This window comes from Geotrypetes seraphini, chromosome 7 (assembly GCF_902459505.1).
Source record: "Geotrypetes seraphini chromosome 7, aGeoSer1.1, whole genome shotgun sequence".
NCBI classification, from domain to species: domain Eukaryota; kingdom Metazoa; phylum Chordata; class Amphibia; order Gymnophiona; family Dermophiidae; genus Geotrypetes; species Geotrypetes seraphini.
Genome location: NC_047090.1, coordinates 52,080,518 through 52,105,368, shown reverse-complemented (window position 1 = coordinate 52,105,368; position 24,851 = coordinate 52,080,518). Strand labels below are relative to the sequence as shown.

The window sequence follows — 24,851 nt, the reverse complement described above, 5'->3', positions numbered from 1 at the left end:
ACAGAAAGATTATCGAAGGTAGAAACCTAATCTTTCATTCTGTTACGTCCCTTCCGGATTCCATATGCTAGGTGACATACCATAGTAATGGTAACAGCTAGGGAGGGACAGAGAGCCTGTCCTCAACACTGAGGTCCCCAAAGCAGCATCATAATGAGCCGTCACAGCCACTCAGTAAAACCGGGTAAAAGTATGAAGAGCGGATCAAGAAGCCGCCTTGCAAGTTTCATCACGATAAATTGAGACTCTGCTCATGACGCAGCCACACTTCTTGTCGAGTGGATTTTAATAGAGTCCTCAAGTATCACTCCCCCATCACTAGGGAGGGCTGTGCACCGGATAACCTGCGCCAAGGCAAAATCTACCTTAGGTTGTTCAAAAACCTGCTGAAAATCAGGAGCCACTGGATAAAGCTTAGACATAGCATGAGGAGGTTGTAAAGAACTTTCTGGGGTATCATATTGTTCTGTAACCAGACCAAGGAGCTGCGGGTGGGATGGAAAAAGGCACATGAGAATGGTCCCTGACTAATGCCTGAGAAGTGGAAGATCCAAATTGAGTTCTTTCCGATCAGCAGCACAGAAGAACCTCACTTAAAAGGGCTGTGAATAGAAGAATCAGCAATCAAATCCGGACTCTCAGGGCGGCCGAGGTGACTAGTCTCAGCAAAGGCATCAGCCCTACCCAATATAGAAGCAGTGTCAGGAGACAGAAGAGGCATAATATCTGAATGACAACCACTGTAATCAAGGTATGTCACAGTCAGACAAGAGAGCTCCTGAATAGGAAGCTCTGCTACCAGCACAACATGCTAAGACCCGACGTGCCCACCAGCTTCGTCAAACGAGTGGGGTCTGAAGAATACTCTTTCCAGAGAAGACAAATAAAATCTGGCAAAAAGTCACACCTAGTAACCATGGTAGGCTCTGTTGAAGCACACGTGCTGTGCCAAAAAAAGTCCCCAGACTCGGAACACAGGTGTTTTACGCCAGACTCCTAAACAGCCTCTGAGTGAGAATTTTTCCAAAGTCATGGACCCAGGCTGGCTCCTCAGCCCTAGAGTACCCGGATGAGGTGAAGCCCAAAGCTCCCGCTCCCTTCCCCAGCATGCTACGACACATGGTCGCTGATCCAGCGTCAATCTGGCACAATCAATGCACACATTCAATAGATTAGGGACTGGGGAGTTCATCCCAAATTATTTTAAAGCAAATCGAGGGGTACTGAGGCAGAAATAAAACTTTGTTTAAAATCAAAGATGCCTGCCGCCAGCGAATTCACACCAAAACGGCAAAAATAAACAAAAACCGAAAATAAAAAAATAGCGATTTGGGGGTCTGTGAAGGACCTGAATCCTACCCTCACAAACTGTGAAAAACGACTTTACAATTGTTTTACAAGCCACCCCCGAAGTTCCGAAAGGTATTGGCGGGACAGAAGACATCAATGTAATGTAATGTAATAATGAATGGAGGTTTACTTACTGTTATGCAGTGCTACATTGTCAGCAGCTTTAAACATTAGAATTGAGGAAAATTATTGTCTGCCTCAGAAACAGCTCTAAATGGACCAGACTTGAAATCTTCAGACTGCCAGTTGGCTGGACATTTGACTGTGACCTCCACCCCCATGGTTGGTGGCAGGAAAAGCAGCCTGAGCTTTGAAACCCGGGGGTTTCACTGAAGACGCACATAGCCTGTGCTTTAAACCCGTGACAAGGTCAGCAGGTAAGTAAATTCCTAGGGTGCACACAGCATGGCTCCATGGATCCACCAGAATTTCTCTGTGAAGCAGTAGTCTGGGCTCCGTGGGACTGCGCCCTTTCCTCCGACAGTGGACAACCGGAAGGGATCTCAAGGTACTGAAGCCACTGAACTAACTTTAAGCAAAAAAAGAAAAGAGAAGAAGCAGAGCAACTGTAAAAGACTTATGCATGGATTGATTGAAGAAATTGAAACTGGGTATGTTTCTTGCTTTCAATCTAAGGGGAGGAGCATGTGCTTGGAAAAGTGTTGGATTTCTGCTATTCACGGATTGCAGGTTAGGATTGAATACTTAGGGCAGGGGTGTCAAAGTCCCTCCTAGAGGGCCGCAATCCAGTCGGGTTTTCAGGATTTCCCCAATGAATATGCATGAGATCTATTTGCATGCACTGCTTTCATTGTAATAGAGCTCATGCATATTCATTGGGGAAATCCTGGAAACCCGACTGGATTGCGGCCCTCGAGGAGGGACTTTGACACCCCTGACTTAGGGTATGGAATCCGGAACAAATTAACAAGTATGGTTTTATGTATAAAATTATTTGTAGAACCAGAGCGGAAAAAAAAAAAAAAAAAGACCACCAGCATCAGTGCCATTCTCATAATTCCCAGAGCATTATTTAACACTTTCCACTTAACAACTGTTAACTAGAAATGCGTAGTAAGATCTCGGAGTCCTGTTATGAATATAATAAGACACAAGCGGTCTTCCCTGATCTACTGGAAGGTGGGCGTGGACCTAGATGTAGAACGATGTAATCTGCATGTGAAGATCGCCAGCTACAAGCCAATAGATCAGGTGATCTCCGATGTTGTTGGCCCATGCACATTGCAGTGCTCTGAGCCTAGCTGCATTAGCCCGGGTAAACAATAAGAGCGACTGCGCTAAATTTATGAATCGGAGGCAGTACTCGGACGTCTTGGAGAACCCTGGGTGCCTACGTAGTTGATCTCTGAGAAGTTCCAACACTCAGTTAAACCCATCCCCCAACTTGACTTTGAGATCACCCGCAACAAGCACCGCCGCTTTACTTCTTTGGTGTCCCATATTCCTCTGATGCAAACTTTTGTTAATTCACTAGCAGCGTGTCCTCCCTCTGATGCAACTTCCTGTTTCCGGCAAGGCGGAAGCATACGTGGGAGTGAGGTCGTGTCCGTAGAAGAAAGGCTGCAGGATTGGTAGTGGGCAATCTCAGGTATCTGGTTTGATAGTAGATGGGAGGGAGCTTTCAGGGAGAGGTGCTGGATCGCGGACCGGGTGGAGAGGGGGAGTGAAGGGAGACATGTCAGGTCGAGGAGAGAGAAAGATGATAGACCAGTGGTTCCCAAACCTATCCTGGAGGACCACCAGCCAGTAGGGTTTTTGGGATATCCTAATTAATATGCATGAGAGAGATTTGCATATAATGGAGGTGACAGGTATGCAAATCTTCTCCATGCATATTCATTAAGGCTATCACGAAAACCTAACTGGCTGGTGGTCCTTTAGGACAGGGTAGGGAACCTCTGTGATAGACCACAGGGAGGAAAAATCGGTCTTCTGGCCTCCAAATGTGTGTGAAGAGGGGTGCTTGGCGTGTGAATGTAGCCGATATGCGTGTGACTTGGGTATCTGTTTTTTTGCACCTCCAGGATTTGAAAGCCAGCGTTTTATTGTAATAAGTTTTGGGTTGTAGTAAAGGGCATGCATGCTTAGGTCACTTTTTATCACATCTGGGAAATGTCAGTTTTTTCAGTTTTCTCTGTTAATGGCTATGGCTTACTTTGCTGTTAGTAGGTGTCCATTAACGTAGATTTATATGTGAGCACTTATGACATCTGTTTTGTAGGTGGTAAGGAAGGGCTCATGCACTAATCCAGTGATTCCCAACCCTGTCCTGGAGGAACACCAGGCCAATCGGGTTTTCAGGCTAGCCCTAATGAATATGCATGAGAGAGATTTGCATATGATGGAAGTGATAGGCATGCAAATTTGCTTCATGCATATTCATTAGGGCTAGCCTGAAAACCCAATTGGCCTGGTGTTCCTCCAGGACAGGGTTGGGAACCACTGCACTAATCTATTAGTGCATGGTAATGTAGCTGTGTTAAGTGATAAGCGCAGATATCTCGCTTTTCTGGAGAAAATAAAAATATTTTAGTATGCAGTTTGCACATACAGATCTCAAACTTACCCCACCCTTTTTTTTTTACAAAAGCGTAGCGTGGTTTTTAGCACCTGCCGTGGCGTTAACAGCTCTGACGCTCATAGAATTCCTGAGTGTAGGAGCAGTTATCGCCATGGCCAGCACTAGAGCGCCTCTTATGGTAAGCTTTTTTAAGGTGCAGAAAGCCTGTGCTTACAGCAGCTTGATAAGAGGAGCCTTTAATTTCAAAAATCTTGAATATGTTTGCCTATTTTATTATTTGTTGGTTTTTTTTCACATACCGATATATAAGAATCATGTTTTGTCCTACCCAATTTGTTAATTGTTATTTTAAAAACAATTGTTATACGCATTGAAATATATGATATTGCGTAGATAACAAATCCCAATAAAACTTGAAACTTGATGATGGTGTTAACTGGAGTGGAGGAGTAGCCAAATGGTTAGTGCAGTGGCCTGAGAACCAGGGGAACTGGGTTCAAATCCCACTGCTGCTGCTTGTGCACTTAACTCTCAATTTCCCCAGGTAAGAACATAAGAATTGCCGCTGCTGGGTCAGACCAGTGGTCCATTGTGCCCAGCAGTCCACTCCCGCGGTGGCCCCTAGGTCAAGGACCTGAGCCCTAACTGAGTCTAGCCTTACCTGCGTATGTTCTGGTCTAGCAGGAACTTGTCTAACTTTGTCTTGAATCCCTGGAGGGTGTTTTCCCCTACGACAGCCTCCGGAAGAGCGTTCCAGTTTTCCACCACTTTCTGGGTGAAAAAGAACTTCTTTATGTTTGTACGGAATCTATCCCCTTTTTAACTTTAGAGAGTGCCCTCTCGTTCTCCCTACCTTGGAGAGGGTGAACAACCTGTCTTTATCTACTAAATCTATTCCCTTCATTATCAATTATTTCAATCATGTCTCCTCTTAGTCTCCTCTTTTCAAGGGAAAAGAGGCCCAGTTTCTCTAATCTCTTGCTGTATAACAACTCCTGCATCCCCATAACCATTTTAGTCACTCTTCTCTGGACCCTTTCGAGTAGCACCGTGTCCTTCTTCAAGTACGGCGACCAGTGCTGGACGCAGTATTCCAGGTGGGGTCACACCATGGCCCGGTACAGAGGCATGATAACTTTCTCCGATCTGTGTGTGATCCCCTTCTTAATCATTCCAAGCATTCTGTTCGCCCTTTTCCCCGCCGCTGCCCATTGCATGGACGGCTTCATCGACTTGTCGTCCAGTACTCCCATGTCTCTTTCCTGGGGGGGAGGTTCTCTCCGAGTAGTGCACCAGACATCCTGCATTCGTGTACAAGATTTTTGTTACCAACATGCATCACCTTACATTTATCCACGTTAAACTTCATTTGCCATGTCACGGCCCATTTCTCGAGCGTGTTTATGTCCTGTTGCATGTCTTCACAATCCTCCTGCATCTTCACTACTCTGAATAACTTCGTATCGTCTGCAAATTTAATCACCTCGCTTGTCGTTCATAAATATGTTGAAGAGCACAGGCCCAAGCACTGAACCCTGCGGCACACCACTGGTGACGCTTTTCCGTTCGAGTATTGTCCATTTACCCCCACTCTCTGTTTTCTATCCGACAACCAGTATCTTTTTATATATAAACAACTTTGATTGTAATCACAGAAAAGCTGTATATCAAATCCCACCCCCATCCTTTTCTCCTTCCTTTTCTCTAGTTTTGCATGCTATCTAAAATCAGCAAATTACCTTGTATTTATATATTACTGATAGAATAGCAGATCATATTCAAAATGTGTCCTTATTGTGATTTGACTTTTGGTTTCAAACTATGAAAGCAGCATAAATCCATCTGGCCTATCTGATTATTTTTTACATTTAGTTGCTTCTTTCTGTTTCTTCCATCATCCACGAAGTTCTGTAATAATCTGAATAACCAGCAATACTAGCATGGTTGTTGCACAAACATCTGGTCTAGTAGGCTTTTCAGTGGAGCGATCTGGACATAGGTATGGCAAGCGAGGTGATAAAATTTGCGGACGATATGAAGTTATTCAGAGTAGTGAAGACGCAGGGGGATTGTGAAGATCTACAATGTGACATAATCAGGCTCGAGGAATGGGCTGTGACATGGCAGATGAGGTTCAATGTGGACAAGTGTAAAGTGATGCATGTTGGTAACAAAAATCTCATGCACAAATACAAGATGTCCGGGGCGGTACTTGGAAAGACATCCCAGGAAAGGGACTTGGGAGTTTTGCTCGACAAGTCAATGAAGCCGTCCGCGCAATGTGTGGCGGTGGCGAAAAGGGTGAACAGAATGCTAGGAATAATAAAGAAGAGGATCACAAACAGATTGGAGAAGGTTATCATGCCGCTGTACCGGGCCATGGTATGCCCCGACCTGGAGTACTGCGTGCGGCACTAGTCGCCTTACATGAAGAAGGACACAGTGCTACTCGAAAGAGTCCAGAGAAGAGCGACTAAGATGGTTAAGGGGTTGGAGGAGCTGCCGTAGAGCGAAAGATTAGAGAAACTGGGCCTCTTCTCCTTCGAACAGAGGAGATTGAGAGGGGACATGATCGAAACATTCAAGGTACTGAAGGGGATAGACTTAGTAGATAAAGACAGGTTGTTCACTCTCCCCAATGTAGGGAGAACGAGAGGGCACTCTCTAAAGCTGAAAGGGGATAGATTCTGTACGAATGTAAGGAAGTTCTTTTTCACCCAGAGAATGGTGGAAAACTGGAACGCTCTTCCTGAGTCTGTCATAGGGGAAAACACACTCCAGGGATTCAAGACAAAGTTAGACAAGTTCCTGCTGAACAAGGACATATGCTGGTAGGGCTAGTCTCAGTTAGGGCGCTGGTCTTTGACCAGAGGGCTGCCGTGTGAGCAGACTGCTGGGCAGGATGGACCACTGGTCTGACCCAGCAGCGGTAATTCTTATGTTCTCTGGTGTGTGTGTGTGTGCATGCACGTGTATATGTATTCCTTAATGATAAGTCATCACTCAGCCACCTGCCAGTATGCCTTGAGCAGTGGTAGTAGGCTGTTGTGATATTGCTTTTGTACGGGGTGGAAACATTAATCAAACATTTCCTAGGAGTGAGGGGTATAGAAAAGGTTGGGAGCTACTGCTCTAGGCTTTCTTTCTGGTTTTCTGTTTACCCTTTTCCCTGCACATTTGGAAATTCCTGGTATGTGCTGTACATCTTTTCTTGGTTTTCTGTTGCTTACATCTGGTTCCTTTAGTGCACAGGCAAATAGTATGTTTGCCCCATTATTGTGTGTTTTTTGGCTGCTCCTGCAATTCTAAACTAATAGGAGTTGGGGGTATTTATTCTGTTTACTGTAGCTGATATCTTTCAAGATACTTTGAGGTTTGTGTTAAAAAAAAAAGAGGGGGCTAGAATGTAGCCACATCTCAGGGGAAGATCCTGAGAGCATCACATCTTCTGAGAAGACATTTTCTACTGCAGGAGAGACTGGAAGAAAGGAGAATTAAACTAAATCCTTAGATTGTTGATGATTAATGATTACTCCTCAGATTAAAATCATAACAAACTTGATCCTGGAGACACACCATCCAATCAGTTTTTCAGGATATCCATATCAAATATTCATGAGAGAGATGTGCATGCAAATATTTCTCACAAATATTCATTGTAGATATCTCAAAAACTTGACTGGCTGCGGTGCCTCCAGGATCAGATTTGGGAACCACTGCTTTAACCAACAGATCTCACCTGCTTGTTAGAACCAGTCCTTAAAGAGGGAGAGTTCATTTGGTTGACAAATACTTAGTAATTTATGATAGTCCTTGACATTGCAGGGACAGGGAAGATCAAAATTGGACAGGGTCAAAGTCTTTGGGGACAGGGACAAATTTTGTCCCTGTGTCATAATTTGTCTTCTGTGGGGAAGGAGAAATTTGTTGTGGCTTCTTCTCTTCTGATTTGTTACAAGAAATATTTGCTGACCAGGAGCTTCACCCTTATTTAAGATAGAGTTCAGTAGTGTTCTTTATCTCCACCTGCGGGTAGATGAATATAACCAATCAATTTCTGGATTCATATGCTGTGACTTTGTCTTAGCCGATAATTTTCTTTCCTTTTCTTTTAACATATTTATAGCTAAACAGTTTATGCGAAAAGTCCTACTGGGAATTATTGCTTAGTTCTCTTTTATAATGTGAAATATGTCACATTAACCTTGCATTATCTATCATTCTAGCTTGAATATATGAAGGAAGGAGTAGAGGAATCTGCTGAAGATGAGGCGACTGAATCGAAAGAAGGCTTTGAACTTGATGAAAGAGCTTGATGCATTTCCTAAGGTTCCTGGAAGCTATGTGGAAACCTCTGCAAGTAGAGGAACAGGTACTTTGTGAGAGTCAATTTTCTTTACCGTTCTCCCAAGGGAGCTCAGAATGGTTTTACATTAATTTATTCAGGTACTCCAGCATTTTTCCCTGTTTGTCCTGGTGGGCTCACAATCTATCTAATGTACCTGGGGCAATGGGGGGATTGAACCCACAACCCCAGGATGCTGAGGCAGCAGTTTTAACCACTGCGCCACACACTCCCATAAAGTTGGCAGTATTCTGAATTTGCTGTAGTTTAAAAACACAGGAAGTGCTAAATAGCAATATGCTCATGCCACTGGGGACCTAAGTTCAAATTTGTAATTGGACAAAAAATATAATTCATTTCATAATCTCAGTCTGGGGCTTGATGACCTCATGGCTAGCCTAGCGAACCACTAAGTTTCTCCCTGACAGCAGACCTTGCCGTGCCCCTGGGGGGAGTCATGGTACTTTTCGTACCTCACGCAGTTTCTGCCAGGCTACTATAGGCTCCTCCGTCCAGAGATCTTCCCAAGGATACAGACAGCACTGTAGCAATCCCAGACACCAACAAATTTTGGATTTTCACACCAGCCCATCTTCCAGGAAGTCCCAATGATGCCAGGTGTCCAACTGTGCCTCCTCACATTGGAGACCAGTTGTCAACATTCTGCTGGGAATGGGAACGAATCTCCTTAGACCAACAGGTACTGGACATCATATGGGAGAGGCACAAGATAGACTTTCTTTGTCTCCCCCTGTGTTGCTCGGTGGTTATCTTTTGGGAGTCTTTGTGCCAGATAATACACGACACAATATTATGCAGAGAGTAAGCTTTAATTCCCTATACATCAGTCTAACAAACAGTTCATACGCATATACATAAATTAAACATAAAGTAAATATACATCACTGTTGAAGCAGAGGTACGCATCATCCATGCCAGTGACTGGAGAGATCCAAGTTGCAGTCAAAGATAGAGAGCTTTCAACGGGCCAAACACCCCTTTGGACGCATCCACACAGAAAAGACCTCCAAAGTTTAACTGCCACTTGCCCCATTTTATACATTATCCAAGCCGGATAATTAGCTGATTAATCAATAACAGGCACTTTATGGCCTAAACACCCGCGTTTGAACACTCTGGAACTGGCCAGTCTCCAGGGAAAATCAAAGGCAGTGTTATTGCTCCTAATATCAGTAAATTAGTTGCAAAAACTTTGCTTTTCAGGATAGGTAACGTTATTCCTGTCCCTAAGTCATTAAGTGAGATAAAACACATATAGAATAAATATTGTGTGCGTGTTTTCAATTAACACAAAACTTTGCTCTCCAAAATGGCTTATAATTAAGTTCAAAACTCATAAATATACATTATCATTCAAGCTCTGCTTTTAGGAGTAGCTTATAACTCATAATCGGGTACTTTTATCACCACAAAATATCACTTAAAACTTTTACTAATACAAACAGCATACATAATTACTTTGCTCTTGGTTACATGAAAACGTGGACTGTCATTGTCCACCTGTCTGATTGCAATTATATTTTCTGAAATATAATTACAGTTCCTGTTATGATTTGAAAGCAGGCTTTTTCCCTACTTTTACGACCTTTTAATGCTCTAATTTGCCCATTTAGCTAACAAGATTAGAAAACTCTGTATTAATGATGTAATCCAGCACAAAAGTTCTTGCTCAGGCTGCACACAAAAATGACTTCTTGTAATACACCCCCGGATCTGTTTTTAGATTCCGGAAGACCGGAAAAAGAGACCTGGGTCCGAACAACGCTACAGTGGCTCTTGGACATTCAAGCAGTAGAGCCAGTTCCTGAAAGTGAATCCAGCTCAAGGAGATACTCCTTATACTTAATCATGCCAAAGAAAGGCCCAGAGGACTGGAGACCCATTCTGGATCTCGAGGCAGTCGATGCATTTCTGAAACTCCCGCGGTTTCAAATGGAAACAGTGCGATCAGTCAAGCGTTTCTTCAGATGAAGAACAGAACCAGGAAGTTTAGGACTAGACGCGTTGGTTCAGCCCTGGCCAACTCGGGAACTCCTTTACGTCTTTCTGCCTTTGTCCCATGGTGGGTCGAATCATCCGCAGGATCATGGCTTATCTAGGCCTGGTGATTCTAGGGGCCCTGGACTGGCCTCTCCATCCGTGGTATGCAGATCTCGTCCATCATCCAGCTTCAAGCTCCTTTTTAATTGCGACCTTCTCAGTCAGGGACCGGTTCCTATAGAGAACCCCCAGCACTTTGGTCTTATGGCATTGCTCTTGAGCACGAGACCTTGATTCAGAGGGACTATTCTGATGTCATTGCCTCTCTTTTGAGGTCCAAAAAGCCCTCTTCTATGGTGAATTATGCCAAGGCTTGGAATGCTTTTCAGCAGTGGTATGCTAGAGACCAGGTGGAGCTGTAGTGTGCTCCTGTTCCGGTGGTCTTAGTCTTCCTGCAAGCTGGTCTGGAGAAAGGCCTTGTGGCTTCCCTCAGGGTGCAAGTGGCAGGCCTCTCATGCTTCAGAGTGCATAGCGGTTTGGTTTCCCTTGCGGTTCATCCGCATGTGACCAGATTTCTCAGGGGAGGGGGGTGCTTCGCTCGCAGCCACCTTTACAGCAGTCTTTTCCTAAGTGGAAACTTAATATTGTGCTGAGGGGGCTTGTTGAAGCTCCATTTGAGCCCCTTAAGGTTGCCTCCCTTCTGGACCTTATGATCAAGACAGTGTTCCTTGTGGCAATTGTTTCAGTGAGATGTTATTTCAGAGCTGCAGGTTCTCTTGTAGAGAGCCTTTTCTCAAGATCATGGAAGCATTCCTTATAGTTCCTTCTTTTCTTCTAAAAGTGGTTTTGGATTTCCATGTCCAATCAGGAAGTTCGTCTGCCTGCCTTTCATACCACAGGGTCATAAAGGAAGAATAAGATATTGCGGAAACTAGATGTACAAAGAATATTACTTTACTACTTAGAACCTATGAATTCTGTCTTTCTGACCATCTGTTTGTCCTGAGTAGTCATTCCAGGTGTGGTAGGCCAGCGTCCAAAGCCTCCATTGCCAGATGGATCTGCATGGCCATTTCATCAGCTTACATCACCTGTGGTAAGCAGCTGCCAGTTTCTCTGAAGGCTCACTGTACTAGGAATGTCGCAGTTTCGTAGGCAGAGTCTCAGACCGCAACTGGAATACTGCGTCCAGCATTGGTCTCTATACCTAAAGAAGGATATAAAACTGCTAGAGAGGGTGCAGAGACGAGCAACGAAGCTAGTGAAAGGTATGGAGAACCTGGACTACGAGGAACGACTTAGGAGACTGGGGTTGTTCTCCTTTGAGAAGAGGAGACTGCGAGGGGATCTGATCGAGACTTTCAAAATACTGAAAGGATTCGACAAAATGGATCAGGGAAAGCAGTTATTTACAATGTCCAATGTAACACGGACAAGAGGACATAGACTGAAGCTGAGGGGGAACAGGTCCAGGATGAATATCAGGAAGTTCTGTTTCATGCAGCGAGTGGTGGACACCTGGAATGCTCTCCCAGAGGAAGTAATTGCAGAATCCACCGTTCTAGGATTTAAGGGTAAACTAGATGCACATCTCCTTAAGAGTAGCATAGAGTGATACGGGTAAATTAGATGCACATCTCCCTTGAGAAGCATACAGAGAAATGGGGACTAAAACTATGCCAGGGTACACCTGGCGGGGCCTCCGCGTGTGCAGATCACCGGACTTGATGGACCCAGGGTCTGATCTGGAGATGGCAATTCTTATGTTCTTATGTTTTTATGTTCAATTCATCCAGCTGAAATTTGTAGAGCAACTGCTTGGTCTTCCCTTCATACCTTCACGAGATTTTACAGGGTGGATGTGGTGGCTTGGTCTGATGTCACCTTTGGGGCCTTGACATTGTGGGCAGGCTCTTCTGTCCCACCCTAGACATTGCCATTGCTTTGGTACGTCACCTATCGTACAGACTGGAGTGGATGTAACAGAATGGAAGATTAGATTCATATCTTTGATAATCTTTTTTCTGTTAATCCATGAAGTAATCTGCATGGCCCGCCCTCTGTCTACTCTGATCTGCATCACCTGTATTTTCTGCCTCAAATGTTTCTCCTTTCAGGCCTGAATGTGTTCTTTTTTTAAACATATGTTTATAGAAAGTGGAAAAGGTCACAGATGCGCAATACATAAATCCGTGAAACAATCATGTACAGCAAAGGCAAGCAAAAATAAAATCAATTAGTCCCCATGAGAAAACCCCCGCAAGGGAACTCAGCAGGCGTAGACCAGCCCATGGGCAGCAGCACATCACAGGGATAACAGAGAAACAATGCCATCATGACAAACGGTCCCGGACCCCAACCACCATTTTTGAATAAGCCTCCAACCGCTCAGACAACACATATACCCAGCATTCTCATACACTAACACACCAACCACCACAACTCACAGCCCAAAAACTCAACCCACACAGCCCCTAACCACCCCCAACCCACCTCCCGAACAACTCTGAGGTACACACAGAGCACGACGAACACATGCAGAAAGCCTGGGAGCCAGACAAGCATGTCAAGGTCCAGTCAGGTCACCATATTGCACAAGTGCTCCCACAGGGTAACGTAATGCTGTTTGGACAGATTAGAGGACAGAGTAGAAGCCCTAATCTCAAATTGAGCCAGTTCCCGAAGTCTGCTCTTCCATTTGGCCTCTGGTGGAGCATCCTCTGAAACTCAGTGTGTCAAAATCAGCTTTTTGACTAAGAGGATGGTATGATTGTGAATGTATGGGGCTTTGTATTACGTTACACTTTTCAGGCTTGGCTGCTTAACTGTCGGATACCTGTGATGAAAACTGGGCACCCAGGTGTCACCCAATTGATTTATTGCAACTTGTTCTTTTCTCTATCTGGGATGATTGGGGCTAAATCTCCTTCGTCACCAAGAGTAACGACCTGGAATGTGTTAGGTGTGAATTCTCCTATTAAACGGGCTAAATTACTATCTTACCTTCGCCGCCATAAGGTGGATATTGCTTGTTTGCAAGAAACCAAATTGTCTGATGTAGAACATATGAAACTAAAAACTGAATGGGTGGGAGAGTTTTAATGTTCCTCTACTACTTGCAAGAAAGGTGGGGTAGCAGTACTTATTAGCAAATATCTATAGTCCCGAACTAAACTGCTTGCCAAAGGTACTTATGGCCGCTTTGTGCTCCTGCAGGTGACTCTGAGTGCATTCAGTTTTAATCTAATAATAGTGTATGCTCCCACTACCTATGAGCATGCCTTCTTTCAATCCCTGGTTAAGATTGCTTTGGGATCAGATCGCTGCCTGGCTGGCCTGGAACTTCCTCTCCAATGTTAGAATTGACGTCGGAGGAGAAGACTAGTGAGTCCAGCACTTGTACGTGCCTGGCCTGGCTCGGGGAAGCAGCAGGGAGAAATCGGTATGGTGGCTTGAGGGTAGGGAAAGAATCGGGGAAGTGGAGAAATCGGCGCAATGACTTGGGGGACAGGGGGAGAGAGAAAAAAAGACAGGCAGGCAGGGGGAGAGAGAGAGAGAGAGAAAGGCAGAAACAAATAGGGGGGGGCAGGAGGAGAGAGAAAGAAAGACAGGCAGGCAGGGGGAGAGAGAGAGAAAGAAAGGCAGAAATAAAGAGGGGGGCAGGGGGAGAGAGAAAGAAAGGCAGTCGCGGGGGGGGGGGGGGAGAGAGAGAGAGAAAGAGAGACAGAAAGAAAAGGGGAGGGACAGAAAGAAAGAAATATTGGATTTACAGTCGGAAGAAGAAAGTGGAACCAGAGACTCATGAAATCACCAGACAAAAAGGCAGGAAAAATGATTTTATTTTCAATTTAGTAATCAAAATGTGTCCATGTTGAGAATTTATATCTGCTGTCTATATTTTCCACTATGGCCCCATTTTACTAAACCACAATAGTGGTTTTTAGCGCAGGGAGCCTATGAGCATCGAGAGCAGCACGGGGCATTCAGCGCAGCTCCCTGCGCTAAAAACCGCTATCGCGCTTTAGTAAAAGGGGAGAGGGTATATTTGTCTATTTTTATATAGTTGTTACTGAGGTGACATAACATATTTTAAAGTCATCTGCCTTGACCTCTGAAAAAAACCCCAAATACAAATGATAATTAACATTTTCTCTGCGTACAGTGTGCATTGTGTTTTTTAAAATTTTATTGTTAGTAGATCATTTTGACTTGGTCATTTTAAAAAGTAGTTCACAAGCCAAAAAAGTGTGGGCACCCCTGCTATACTGTCTTGAAGAAAGATTTGGCCTCTGAAAGCTAATTGAAAAATGGATTAGTCCAATAAAATGGTATTTTCTTATTTCTCATTATTTATTTTATTTCTATTTGTTAATTTGTAAAGTGATGATTGTTATGTAGCAGTTTTTTCAAATTTACATCTACTGTCTTTATATTTTGCACAGTAATGTATGCAGAGTCTGGTTTCTTGGTTCAGTTTAACTTTTGTCTACATAGTTCCATTTTTAGTTTGTGATTATTCCATATTGGGCGAGGGTGTATCTGTCTGTGTGTATGAAAAGGACATGGCTTTTTATTAGCATCGACTGTACAGGATCAATTGACTGTGCAGGATCTAGTTTGTTTTACAATGCGTGTGTTGGTGTTCTAGTGCTCACTACAGTGTTTAAGATGCTGCCTTTTCCTAGGTGCACCCTTGTTGTGTGACTCGTGGATTATTACTAAAAATATATTTTTTATATAGAGGAGGGTGTTGTTAAAAATGATCAGCACTGGCTGTCATATATACTAGTACGCCAATGGATTTAATGACCCTATTCTAACTTTACTGTTGATGTAGGTGTTGTCCCCCCCCAATATAAAGAAATAAATAAAAGCTGTATTAACATCAAGCAGCTTTCAAATGACATAAGCAAATAAAAATAAAATATTTTTAATACATTGCTAATTATTACCTGCATCTTTACTGAAACTGTTTTGCCCTAGCTCTCACTTTGCACTACAGCAAAATAAAAAAAGTAGCAGATAAAAATCAATCACACAGGCCTCCTTCAAGGCTCAGTAACACCTCTCCATAAATTATGTGGAAGAGGTCTGGAAGTGGGGATAGCATCTATTTCATATCCTCAGTGAGACCTCAGGAAGGAACCTAGTGATTAAAACATTATTAGAGATGCTGTAGAGCCATTTCTTTTATGACTGGATGAGCTATATTTATCTCTTTTTTTTTTTTTTTTTTTTTTTAGCTGTTTAAATTCATGCATGACTTCATTAACGCATTTTCCTTTTTTAAACCTCTATACCATTTGAAAGAGGGAAAATATCTAATTATTCCCTTCTTTAATGGGATACTTCTTAAATTTAGTAAAAATATTCTGGCACAAGTGTCAAACCTTAAAAAAGGAAGTCATATTGAGCATTGGAAAATAATAATAATTAACTAATAAAAACAGTACACATTTAGGGCTCCTTTTACTAGATGCTAATGCCAGCATTAAGCTGGTGTTAGTTTTCCGGCATAGCGTGGGGATTCGCGTGTGCTAATATTCTGCTTGCGCTAAAAACGCTAGCACACCTTAGCAAAAGAGGAGGTTAATTTTCCCCACCACCAAATTTCCCATTCCTGCCCCACCCGGCTACTTTTTTATGTCACCCGGCTGGAAAAAATTTCTGGGGAGAACACTGTGCCCACAACTGCAGCGATAATTTTATTTTTTAAAATAGACGAAGTACTGACCACTTTTTGAGGGGAGTTAGGCGCCATCTTATCTTCTGTGGCCTTTCTATGCGCAAACTTGTCCTTTTTAGAGATTCTAGATGCCATTAATTCTGGAGATTTCATGATATATCTGTCCATAGGTTCAAAACACACACTGCTTGGATATTGAAAAACTCCAAAATCATAAAGGATGGAGGATGATCGGGGATTCTGGGGGGGGGTTCTCTAGGCAGCGCCGGGCAGACACGTCCTGCTGTGCTGAAGGCATCACGTGGTCTCTCCAATGGATAATTTTTTAAAAACGTTTTCCACATGTAGAACATGTTTTAACTTAACTTCAAATGATTCTAGCATAATTACATAGGGATAACAAAAGTAAGCAAGCTGAATGATAATACAGATAGGGGTAGATATTAGTATGGAAAGAGTATAGATAAAAACAAGGGGGCTATAGGGCTAAATCAAGATAACCTGACAGGTCATGGACCTGGTGGGCCGCCGCGGGTGTGGACTGCTGGGCGCGATGGCCTCTGGTCTGACCCAGCGGAGGCAAATTCTTATGTTCTTATGTGGACTGTATGTAGCTATTCCCAGGGATGTAGTTTGGGTGGAAGTGAAGCAAAATACACGTATTATTATTTTTTTTTTTAATAAAATGTGCACAGAATAGATATATGAGGGCTGTTCAAAAAGTATCAGACCTTAATTTTTCTTGCGTAAACAAATAAAGCTAGGGAGGTGTGGTTTGGTGCACGTATGTAGGCAACCCTAATGCGCATGCTTGAATTTTTTCCCACCTACAGAAGCTGCCAGTCGCCGGCAGACTGCCGATGAGTGAAAAAGTGTAAGTGAGCGCATCCGATTTTCATTTTTGACAAAATGACAGAAAAAGTTGAACAAGGCTACTGCATTAAATTTTGTGTAAAGTGGAAATGATCCGCAAGATTCAAGAGGCCTTCGGGAACAAAGCAATGGGCACCATACAGATAAAGAAGTGGTACAACCAATTCAGAGTTGGCCGCACATCAGTGGAGAGTGAAGCACGTTCTAGTAGGCCCTCAACATCCAGAAATGAGATCGTCATTGTCAAAGTGAGGACCCTGGTGATGCAGGATAATTGAATCATGATCAGAGAACTTGCAGATGAGGCGAACATCAGCGTTGGATCCGTTCATTCTATTTTGACTGAGGATTTGGGCTTCAGGAGAATTTCAGCAAAGTTCGTGCCAAAGCTGCTAACGATCAAGCAGAAGCAACTCTGTTTGGAGATCGCACAGGACGTGCTGGAGACTGAACAGTGATCCCAACTTTCTCAGCACAGTGATCACTGGCAATGAGTCCTGGGTTTATGGCTACGGCCCTGAAAGGGACCAGATTTCAGTCAAGAGAAGACATCATGCAGAATGCGACGGACCAGTTGTGAGCAATCTCAAGAGACATTCCAGTGCTGCTTCCAACAGTGGCAGAACCGTTGGAAGAAGTGTGTGGCATCCCAAAAGGACTAATTTGAAGAAGATTAGTATAAGATTGTTGTATCTGAATATGAATATTTTTTATGAATAACGGTCTAATACTTTTTGAACAGCTCTTGTATAAGCTTATATCTTCAGAGCAGGCATATAGTGATACATGAGGATTTCACTGCTATCAGGAATGGTTTTGGGCACCTACTGTATATGTTGCCTACATATAATAAAAACCAACAAAAAGAGGCACTGGAGAAGTCAAATCCAACCTATGGTAACAAATCCTTTATTTGCAGTTTGTATAAAAGTTTTATAACAAGTCTTAAAACAAGCAAAGGTCCAAAAGACAAAGTCTCAACTAGGATCCAAGTTTCAGAAGCACTTCGTTTTGGACAAAGAGACGCCAACGTGTTCATATGCACAGTTCGTAGCACTTTGCAAGTTTACACGCACTGTTTGCGGCACTTTGCAGGTTTATAACTGTCCCCTGAGGAAGGCGATGGTATCGCTGAAACTTGGATCCTAGTCGGGACTTTGTCTTTTGGACCTTTGCTTGTTTTAGGACTTGTTATAAAACTTTGCTACAAACTGCAAATAAAGGATTTGTGACCATAGGTTGGATTTGACATCTCCAGTGCCTCTCTTGTTGGTTCTGCTTTGCCTCGAGGCTTGGTACCTTCTTTCCCTTTCCCTGCCTACATATAATAAGCACCTTTATGCAATTTGAGATAAGTGCCCTTTTATAAAATTACTCCTTTGTCAAAATCTGAGTGATAAAAATACAGTATACTCGTATATTTAGAAAAGCTTTGTGATTGTTGCTGCATAGAAAGATGAATGTAAAGTAGGTTGTGAATCAGTCTCCTTTACCCAAAATTCTTGTAATTGGACCTATTTATTTTAAAATATACCTCTTAAAATATTTTCTTTTAATGTTCTTTTATTTTTTAAAATGTATTTTTGTCATGCTTTAAATCGGTGCTCTCTTTTTCTTACTTTTCAGTTTCTATCATTGTTTTTACAACTATGGCATTGCTTACAATAATGGAATTCTTTGTATATCAAACCACTTGGATGAGGTATGACTATGAAGTAGACAAGGATTTTACTAGGTAAGATATTTCAGACATAGACTTTGTTTTGTTTGCTTGATTTTAAACCGAGTGGCTTGTTTACTAAGGTGCGCTAAGTAGTTATAGAGCTGTGCCAAAATGGATAGTATAGTAAAAATCTCTTGTCTGCTTTGCACAGTTTGGGGCAAGAATGGAGCAGTCTATGGGTGAGATGTGAAGTGGATAATGATTGCAATTAGCACATGGTAACTTACCTCACAGTTCTTGTCATGGCTGCCAAAACTGTGATTTCATATAACACCTCCTCAAGAGGTGGTATTTAAGTGCAACCACAACAAGTACAATAACTTTATAGATAACAGAGCACCTTACCTTTCCCAGTCACATCCTAAAGCTCCCCCCCAAATCAGTCTCTTAGACCTATCTGGGGTTTTCTTGGTGTTTAGGAGCTATGGGCAGGAGCGTTCCCTTTGGTGCTTCATTCAAAATGGTGCTGGATGACCCCCCTAATGTTAGTCTCACAGTACTTCTGCTAGATCAAGCTGCCAAATAAGGAGCAAAACATAGTAAATGATGGCAGATAAATAACCTATGTGGTCCATTCAGTCTGCCCAATAGTCCCATTTATTTATTTAGGCAATGTTAAACCAACAATCTAGTAATTATTCATTTTAATTATTCCAGTATAAGATGTTTTTCCTTCTCCCCTGATATACATAAAACCTGTATTCTGATTATATGAATATGGTAAAAAATGTGCATTTTCTGAGGACAAGCAGGCAGTATATTCTCATATGTGGGCAATGTCATACATGGAGCCTGGCACGGACAGTGCAAAAGTGTACTGTCACTTTAAAAGTCTTGAGACTTCTTGTCCAATGTAGGCTCAGGGACCTTCAGTTCTCAGTTTTCCATGGAGCTGAGAACCTGTTTCTTAGAGTTTCTCTAAGTTCGTCAAACTTCAGTGGGGTTTTTTGTGTGCCTCCCATTGTTTTTTACACTTATTTTTTTCATATTTCTTAATTTTATGACTTAATTTTTATACTGAATGAAAGATATTGATTTTTCTACCAACGTTTCCTTTCAGGCTTTCGTATCTTTTCCAGCCTGTTTTCATAGAAATATGATGTCCCATCTAGTCTGCCCATCCGCAGTAACCATGATCTCTTCCTCTCTCTAAGAGATCCCACGTGACTATCCCAGGTTTTCTTGAATTCAGACACAGTCTCTGTCTCCACCACTTCTACCGGTAGACTGTTCCACTCATCTACCACCCTTTCTGTAAAAAAGTATTTCTTTAGATTACTCCTGAGCCTATCACCTCTTAACTTCATCCTATGTCCTCTCATTCCAGAGCTTCCTTTCAAATGAAAGAGACTCGACTCATGCGCATTTACATCATGTAGGTATTTAAACATCTCTTATCATATCTCCCCTCTCCTGCCTTTCCTCTAAGGTATACAGATTGAGATCTTTAAGTCTTTCCCCATACACCTTGTGATGAAGACCACACACCAATTTAGGAGCCTTCTTCTGGACTGACTCCATCCTTTTAATATATTTTTGAAGGTGCAGCGTCTAGAATTGTACACAATATTCTAAATGAGGTCACCAAAGTCTTAAACAGAAGCATCAGTATCTCCTTTTTCCTACTGGCCATACCTCTCCCTATGCACCTAGCATCCTTCTAGCTTTCACCATTACCTTTTCAATCTGTTTGGCCACCTTGAGATCATCACATACAATCACACCCAAGTCCCACTCTTCTGTCATGCACATAATTTCTTCACCTATTAAACTGTAGTTCCCTCAGGTTTTTGCAGCCCAAATACATGACCTTGCATTTCTTAGCATTACATTTTAGCTGCCAAATTTCAGACCATTCTTCAAGCTTTGCCAGGTCTTTCTTCATGTTATTCACACCATCTTGGGTGTCTACTTTATTGCAGATTTTGTTATCTAATCTAATCATACCTAGGCAGTTCTCAAGGCGACTTATAGAGATGGGCAGGGATAGAGAAGGGAGGAGGAGGGGAAAGGGAGAAGAGAAGGAGGTAGGAGGGAGGGGGTATATGGAGGGGGAGGAGAGGGTAAGGTGATTAAGTGTCAAATAGATGAATTTTCAGTTTCTTCCGGAATATGGTGTGATTAGGTTCTGTTCTGGTCGTTTCTGTAAGGTTCTTCCAAGTTTTTACTCCTAGAAAGGTGAACATGGAGTGGAAAACACATTTGTATTGAAGATTTTTTGTGGAAGGGAGATTTAGAAGTATTCTGTTGAGGGTTCTGTGGGAAGTAGACCATGTCTTGGAGAAGAGCTGGATGAGAGGAACTGCGGAGTTTCCATAAATTATGCGGTGAATGATGCATGAAGTTTTGAAGGTTATTTGTGATAGATGGGTAGCCAGTGCAAAGAGGCAAATCTTACCTGACAGCCCTTCAGCAATATCATTTATAAAAATGTTAAAAAGAACAGGCCCAAGAACAGAACCTTGAGGCACAACACTGGTAACAACCCTTTCTTCAGAACGATCGCCATTGATCTCTACACTCTGTTGCCTTCCTCTCAACTAGTTCTTGACCCAGCCTGTTACTGTGGGACCCATTCCGAGGGTACTTAGTTTATATATTAGATGTCTGTATGGAACACTGTCAAAGGCTTTGCTAAAATCTAAATACACCACATCTAGCACATTCCCTCTATTCAATTCTCTGGTTACTCAGTCAAAGAAATTGATCAGATTTGTCTGACAAGACCTACCTCTAGTGAATCCATGTTATCTCCGGTCCTGTAATCGACAGGATTCCAGAAACTTCACCATTTTCTGGTTTAAAAGCATTTTCATTAATTTGCTTACCACAGAAGTCAGACTTACCAGCCTGTAATTCCCTTCATTTTCCTTATTTCCACTTTTGTGGAGAGGGATCATATCTACCCTTCTCCAGTCCTCCGGTACCACATTGAAAAGGTCAGTCAGCAGAGCCACCAGAACGTCCCTAAGTTCCTTCAGCACCATTGGATAGACACCATCCGGCCCCAATGCTTTGTCTAATTTTATTTTAGTTAGCTCTTCACAAACACAACTCTCTGAAAATTGAACAGGGTCTACCACTCCTACATCCTTATTTACATTTGTCTTTTGCGGTCCTGCTCCTGGTGCTTAAGCCGTGAACCGTGAAAACAAAACAGAAATATTTGTTATGCAATTCAGCCTTTTCTTTATCAGCTTTTGCATATTTCTCCCCTTCACCTTTGAGTCTCACAGTGCCACTTTTGCACTTCTTCCTATAACTAATATATCTAAAAATGTTTTTGTCTCCCCATGTCGGCTATTTTTTCTTCCATTTGCATCTTTGCTTTCCTGACTATACAACCAGCCTCTCAACTTTTCCAGATATTTTTGCCTGTCTATTTCTGTGATCTTGTGTAGTTTATGAAAGCTAATCTCTTATTTCTTACCTTCTCAGCTACTACTTTTGAGAACCAAAGCGGCCTTCTTTTCCTCTTACTTGCATCACAAAAAGGTTTGTTGTTCTTACAATTACTCCTTTTAGTTTTTCCCATAGCATTTCTACTCCTTCCAGACATTCCCATTCAAACAACAATTCCTTGATGTAATCCCCCATCTGAACAAAGTGAGTTTTTAAAAATTCTAGAACCTTTGATTTTAAACGAGCCATCTTAATATTAAACCGTACTATGCAGTGATCACCCACTGTAACATCAGAAATACTTTTCTCGTTTGTAAACACTTAAGTCCAGCATGACCCCATCCCATGTGAGTTCCATTACCAACTGCTGGAACAGTTCTTCTTGTAGAGAATCCAGGATCTCCCTACTTCTAGAAGACCCCCCAATAGGGATACCCCAATCCACATCCAGCATGTTAAAATCACCTATTAGTAAAACTTCCTCTTTTTTAGATTTATTCTGAATGTCTGTTAAGGGCTCCTTTTACAAAGGTGCGCTAGCATTTTTAACGCACGCACCGGATTAGCATGTGCTAGCCGAAAATGTACTGCCTGCTCAAAAGGAGGCGGTAGCAGCTAGCACACGGGGCAATTTAGCACATGCTATTCCGCCCGTTAAGGCCCTAGCGTGCTTTTGTAAAAGGAGCCCTAAATCTCTGTCCACTTCTTCCGTCTTTGAAGGAGGCCTGTATATCACTCCAATATAAATATATTCACCATTCCCTCTTTCCAAATTGATCCACAGTGCCTCTTCCTTGCCCTGAAGATCCTGCAATTGTGTGGCTTTAATATGATCTTTAACATAAGTTTAAGTTTTAAGTTTATTAATGATTTGATATACCACCTTATCATTTATTTTAAGGTGGTTGTACAATTTAAAATAGGGTAAAAACAGATAATACACTACTGGACAAACCAGTACAAATGGAAAGAAGGGAAGAACTACAATAGTTAAAGGAAAGTAAGGTACAAAGGGAGAAACTAAAGGACGAGGTTAAAAACAAGTAAGTCCAATACAAGTGGACTAATAAAAAAAAAAGTTTAAAAATCCTTAAAAGGACACTCAAACTTGAAAAGCGTCTTTAAAAAGGAATGTCTTAAGAAAAGACTTAGAGGGCTTCTTTTACAAAGGTGCGCTAGCATTTTTATTGCATGTACCAGATTAGTGCGCACTACCCGAAAAACTACCACCTGTTCAAGAAGAGGTGATAGCAGCTAGCACGTGGGGCATTTTAGCGCGTGCTATTCTGCGCATTAAGGCCCTAACGCAGTCAGGTAATGATACAGCTCCCCTCAGGTAATGATACAGCCTGCAACTTAACTCCGAATCCAAAGAAGCCAGTCCCGTCCCTCACAAATCTCCATTTCAAGGTATTGTTTGGACGTTTTCTTTTCTTAGCAGCTTTTGGTTTCTTTACTTCGTTAAAAACCTTGATATATAGAACGCCTTCTTTGTGCTCCAACGCCGATTAGGTTTTTGAGGTACTGTGGAGGGATAATGTACTCTATGTCCAGCTGCTTACATATATTCTCAAAAGCATCGAAGCAGATATGATGCAAAAACTTGAGCTTTTTCTTCCGCTGGTTTATAATCATCAAACTTTTGCCTCTTTTTGCACCCCGAGCATAATTCCTGGCTTTCTGCATAAAAAGACTATTTCCTGCGCACTCTCTCGCTCCCTCTGCTGAAGAGGCAATGCCACCGCTCCCAGGTCATAGAATCCTAGAACTCGGAGTCCCCTTTACACAGCGGCACTTAGCCCCCTTCAAACTAGCAGTGACAATAGCATGGATGTTTTCTAAAGTTGTGTGCCTATGTTGAAATTTTCCATCTTTACTTCCACTGGCATTCAGCGCGCTGCTGTCAATATAATTAGAAATAGAAAACCTGGAAGTCCCGCCTCTCTTCTAATAAGCTCATTTCCACTGGCTCTTGAGAAAACCTCCTGCAATTTCCATAATAGCACATTCAATGTAAAACAAACAAGTTAAAATTAAACCCCATTCATCTTATCTATAGATTATTATGAACATCTTCCTTAAAATAATTGATTAAAGATGAGAAAGAATTATGTATAAGTCTGTAGCCTCAATCGTTCTTAATTAAGACATATAATCCATATGTTGATTAAGGAACTCCTTCAGTTTCACCAGGTCATCATAGTGGATAGTTTTGTTTTTGAATGTAATTTTCATAATCGCTGGGTGCATCAAACCGTTCTTAATACCAAGATGTCTTAATTGAAGTCTGAGATTCAAAAACTGCTTTCTTCGGCTTGCAGTTGCCTTGGCAAAGTCAGGTAGTATATGAATCTTATTTTCTTGACATTTTAAGGAGTTGGGTTGTTTAGCCTTGGACAAAATATCCATTGCCTGTCTGAAACGAAGTAACTTGCAGATAATGGGTCTGGGATCATTATGTCCGTTAGAAATTCTAGATGGAATCCTGTGTGCTCTCTCAATTTCAAGTGGAAATTGTAGGTTAAGAGAAAGTAACTTTGGCAGCATCTCCTTCACAAAAGAAATAATGTTTGTGCCTTCAAGCCCTTCAGGGAGCCCAAATATTCTGATATTACTTCTTCTACTTCTGTTGTTAGCCTCCTCCAACTCCATTGTGATATGGGCCACATCTTTATAATCCATTTGAACTTTATTCAAACAGCCTTCCATTTCAGTTACCCGATGCTCCAGCTTATCTCACACACTTTTATCTGCTTTGCCAGAGTATGTAGTTCTTCCTGCATTTTATCCAACTTGCCAGTATTGGTATGCAGCACACCACACCTCTGATTGATTTTAATTCCTCCATCAACTGTCCTTTGGGAGGGGCACTTTAGACGGAGTTGGAGGATCTAGCTTCTGCTGTTTTACTGTACCCCCAGCTACAAAA

The 24,851-nt window shown here is 42.3% G+C and overlaps 1 protein-coding gene across 9 annotated transcripts in view; it reads left to right on the top strand.

The window, feature by feature from the left end:
• Window positions 1–2,665: 2,665 nt before the first annotated feature.
• Window positions 2,666–24,851, top strand: part of ERGIC2 (ERGIC and golgi 2) — a 257,255-nt gene continuing 235,069 nt past the window's right edge. For 3 of the 9 annotated variants that reach the window (XR_004540135.1, XM_033952278.1, XM_033952279.1), the window contains exons 1-3: window positions 2,680–2,959; window positions 8,119–8,264; window positions 18,424–18,532. Coding sequence is in view for 7 of the 9 variants with exons in the window: in XM_033952278.1 (XP_033808169.1) it covers window positions 8,159–8,264; window positions 18,424–18,532 (215 nt within the window). In the remaining 2 variants the exon portion in view is untranslated. Of the gene's footprint in view, window positions 2,960–8,118; window positions 8,265–18,423; window positions 18,533–24,851 lie in introns of all 9 variants that reach the window. The other 6 variants (XM_033952275.1, XM_033952277.1, XM_033952282.1 and 3 more) reach the window with 5 other exon arrangements.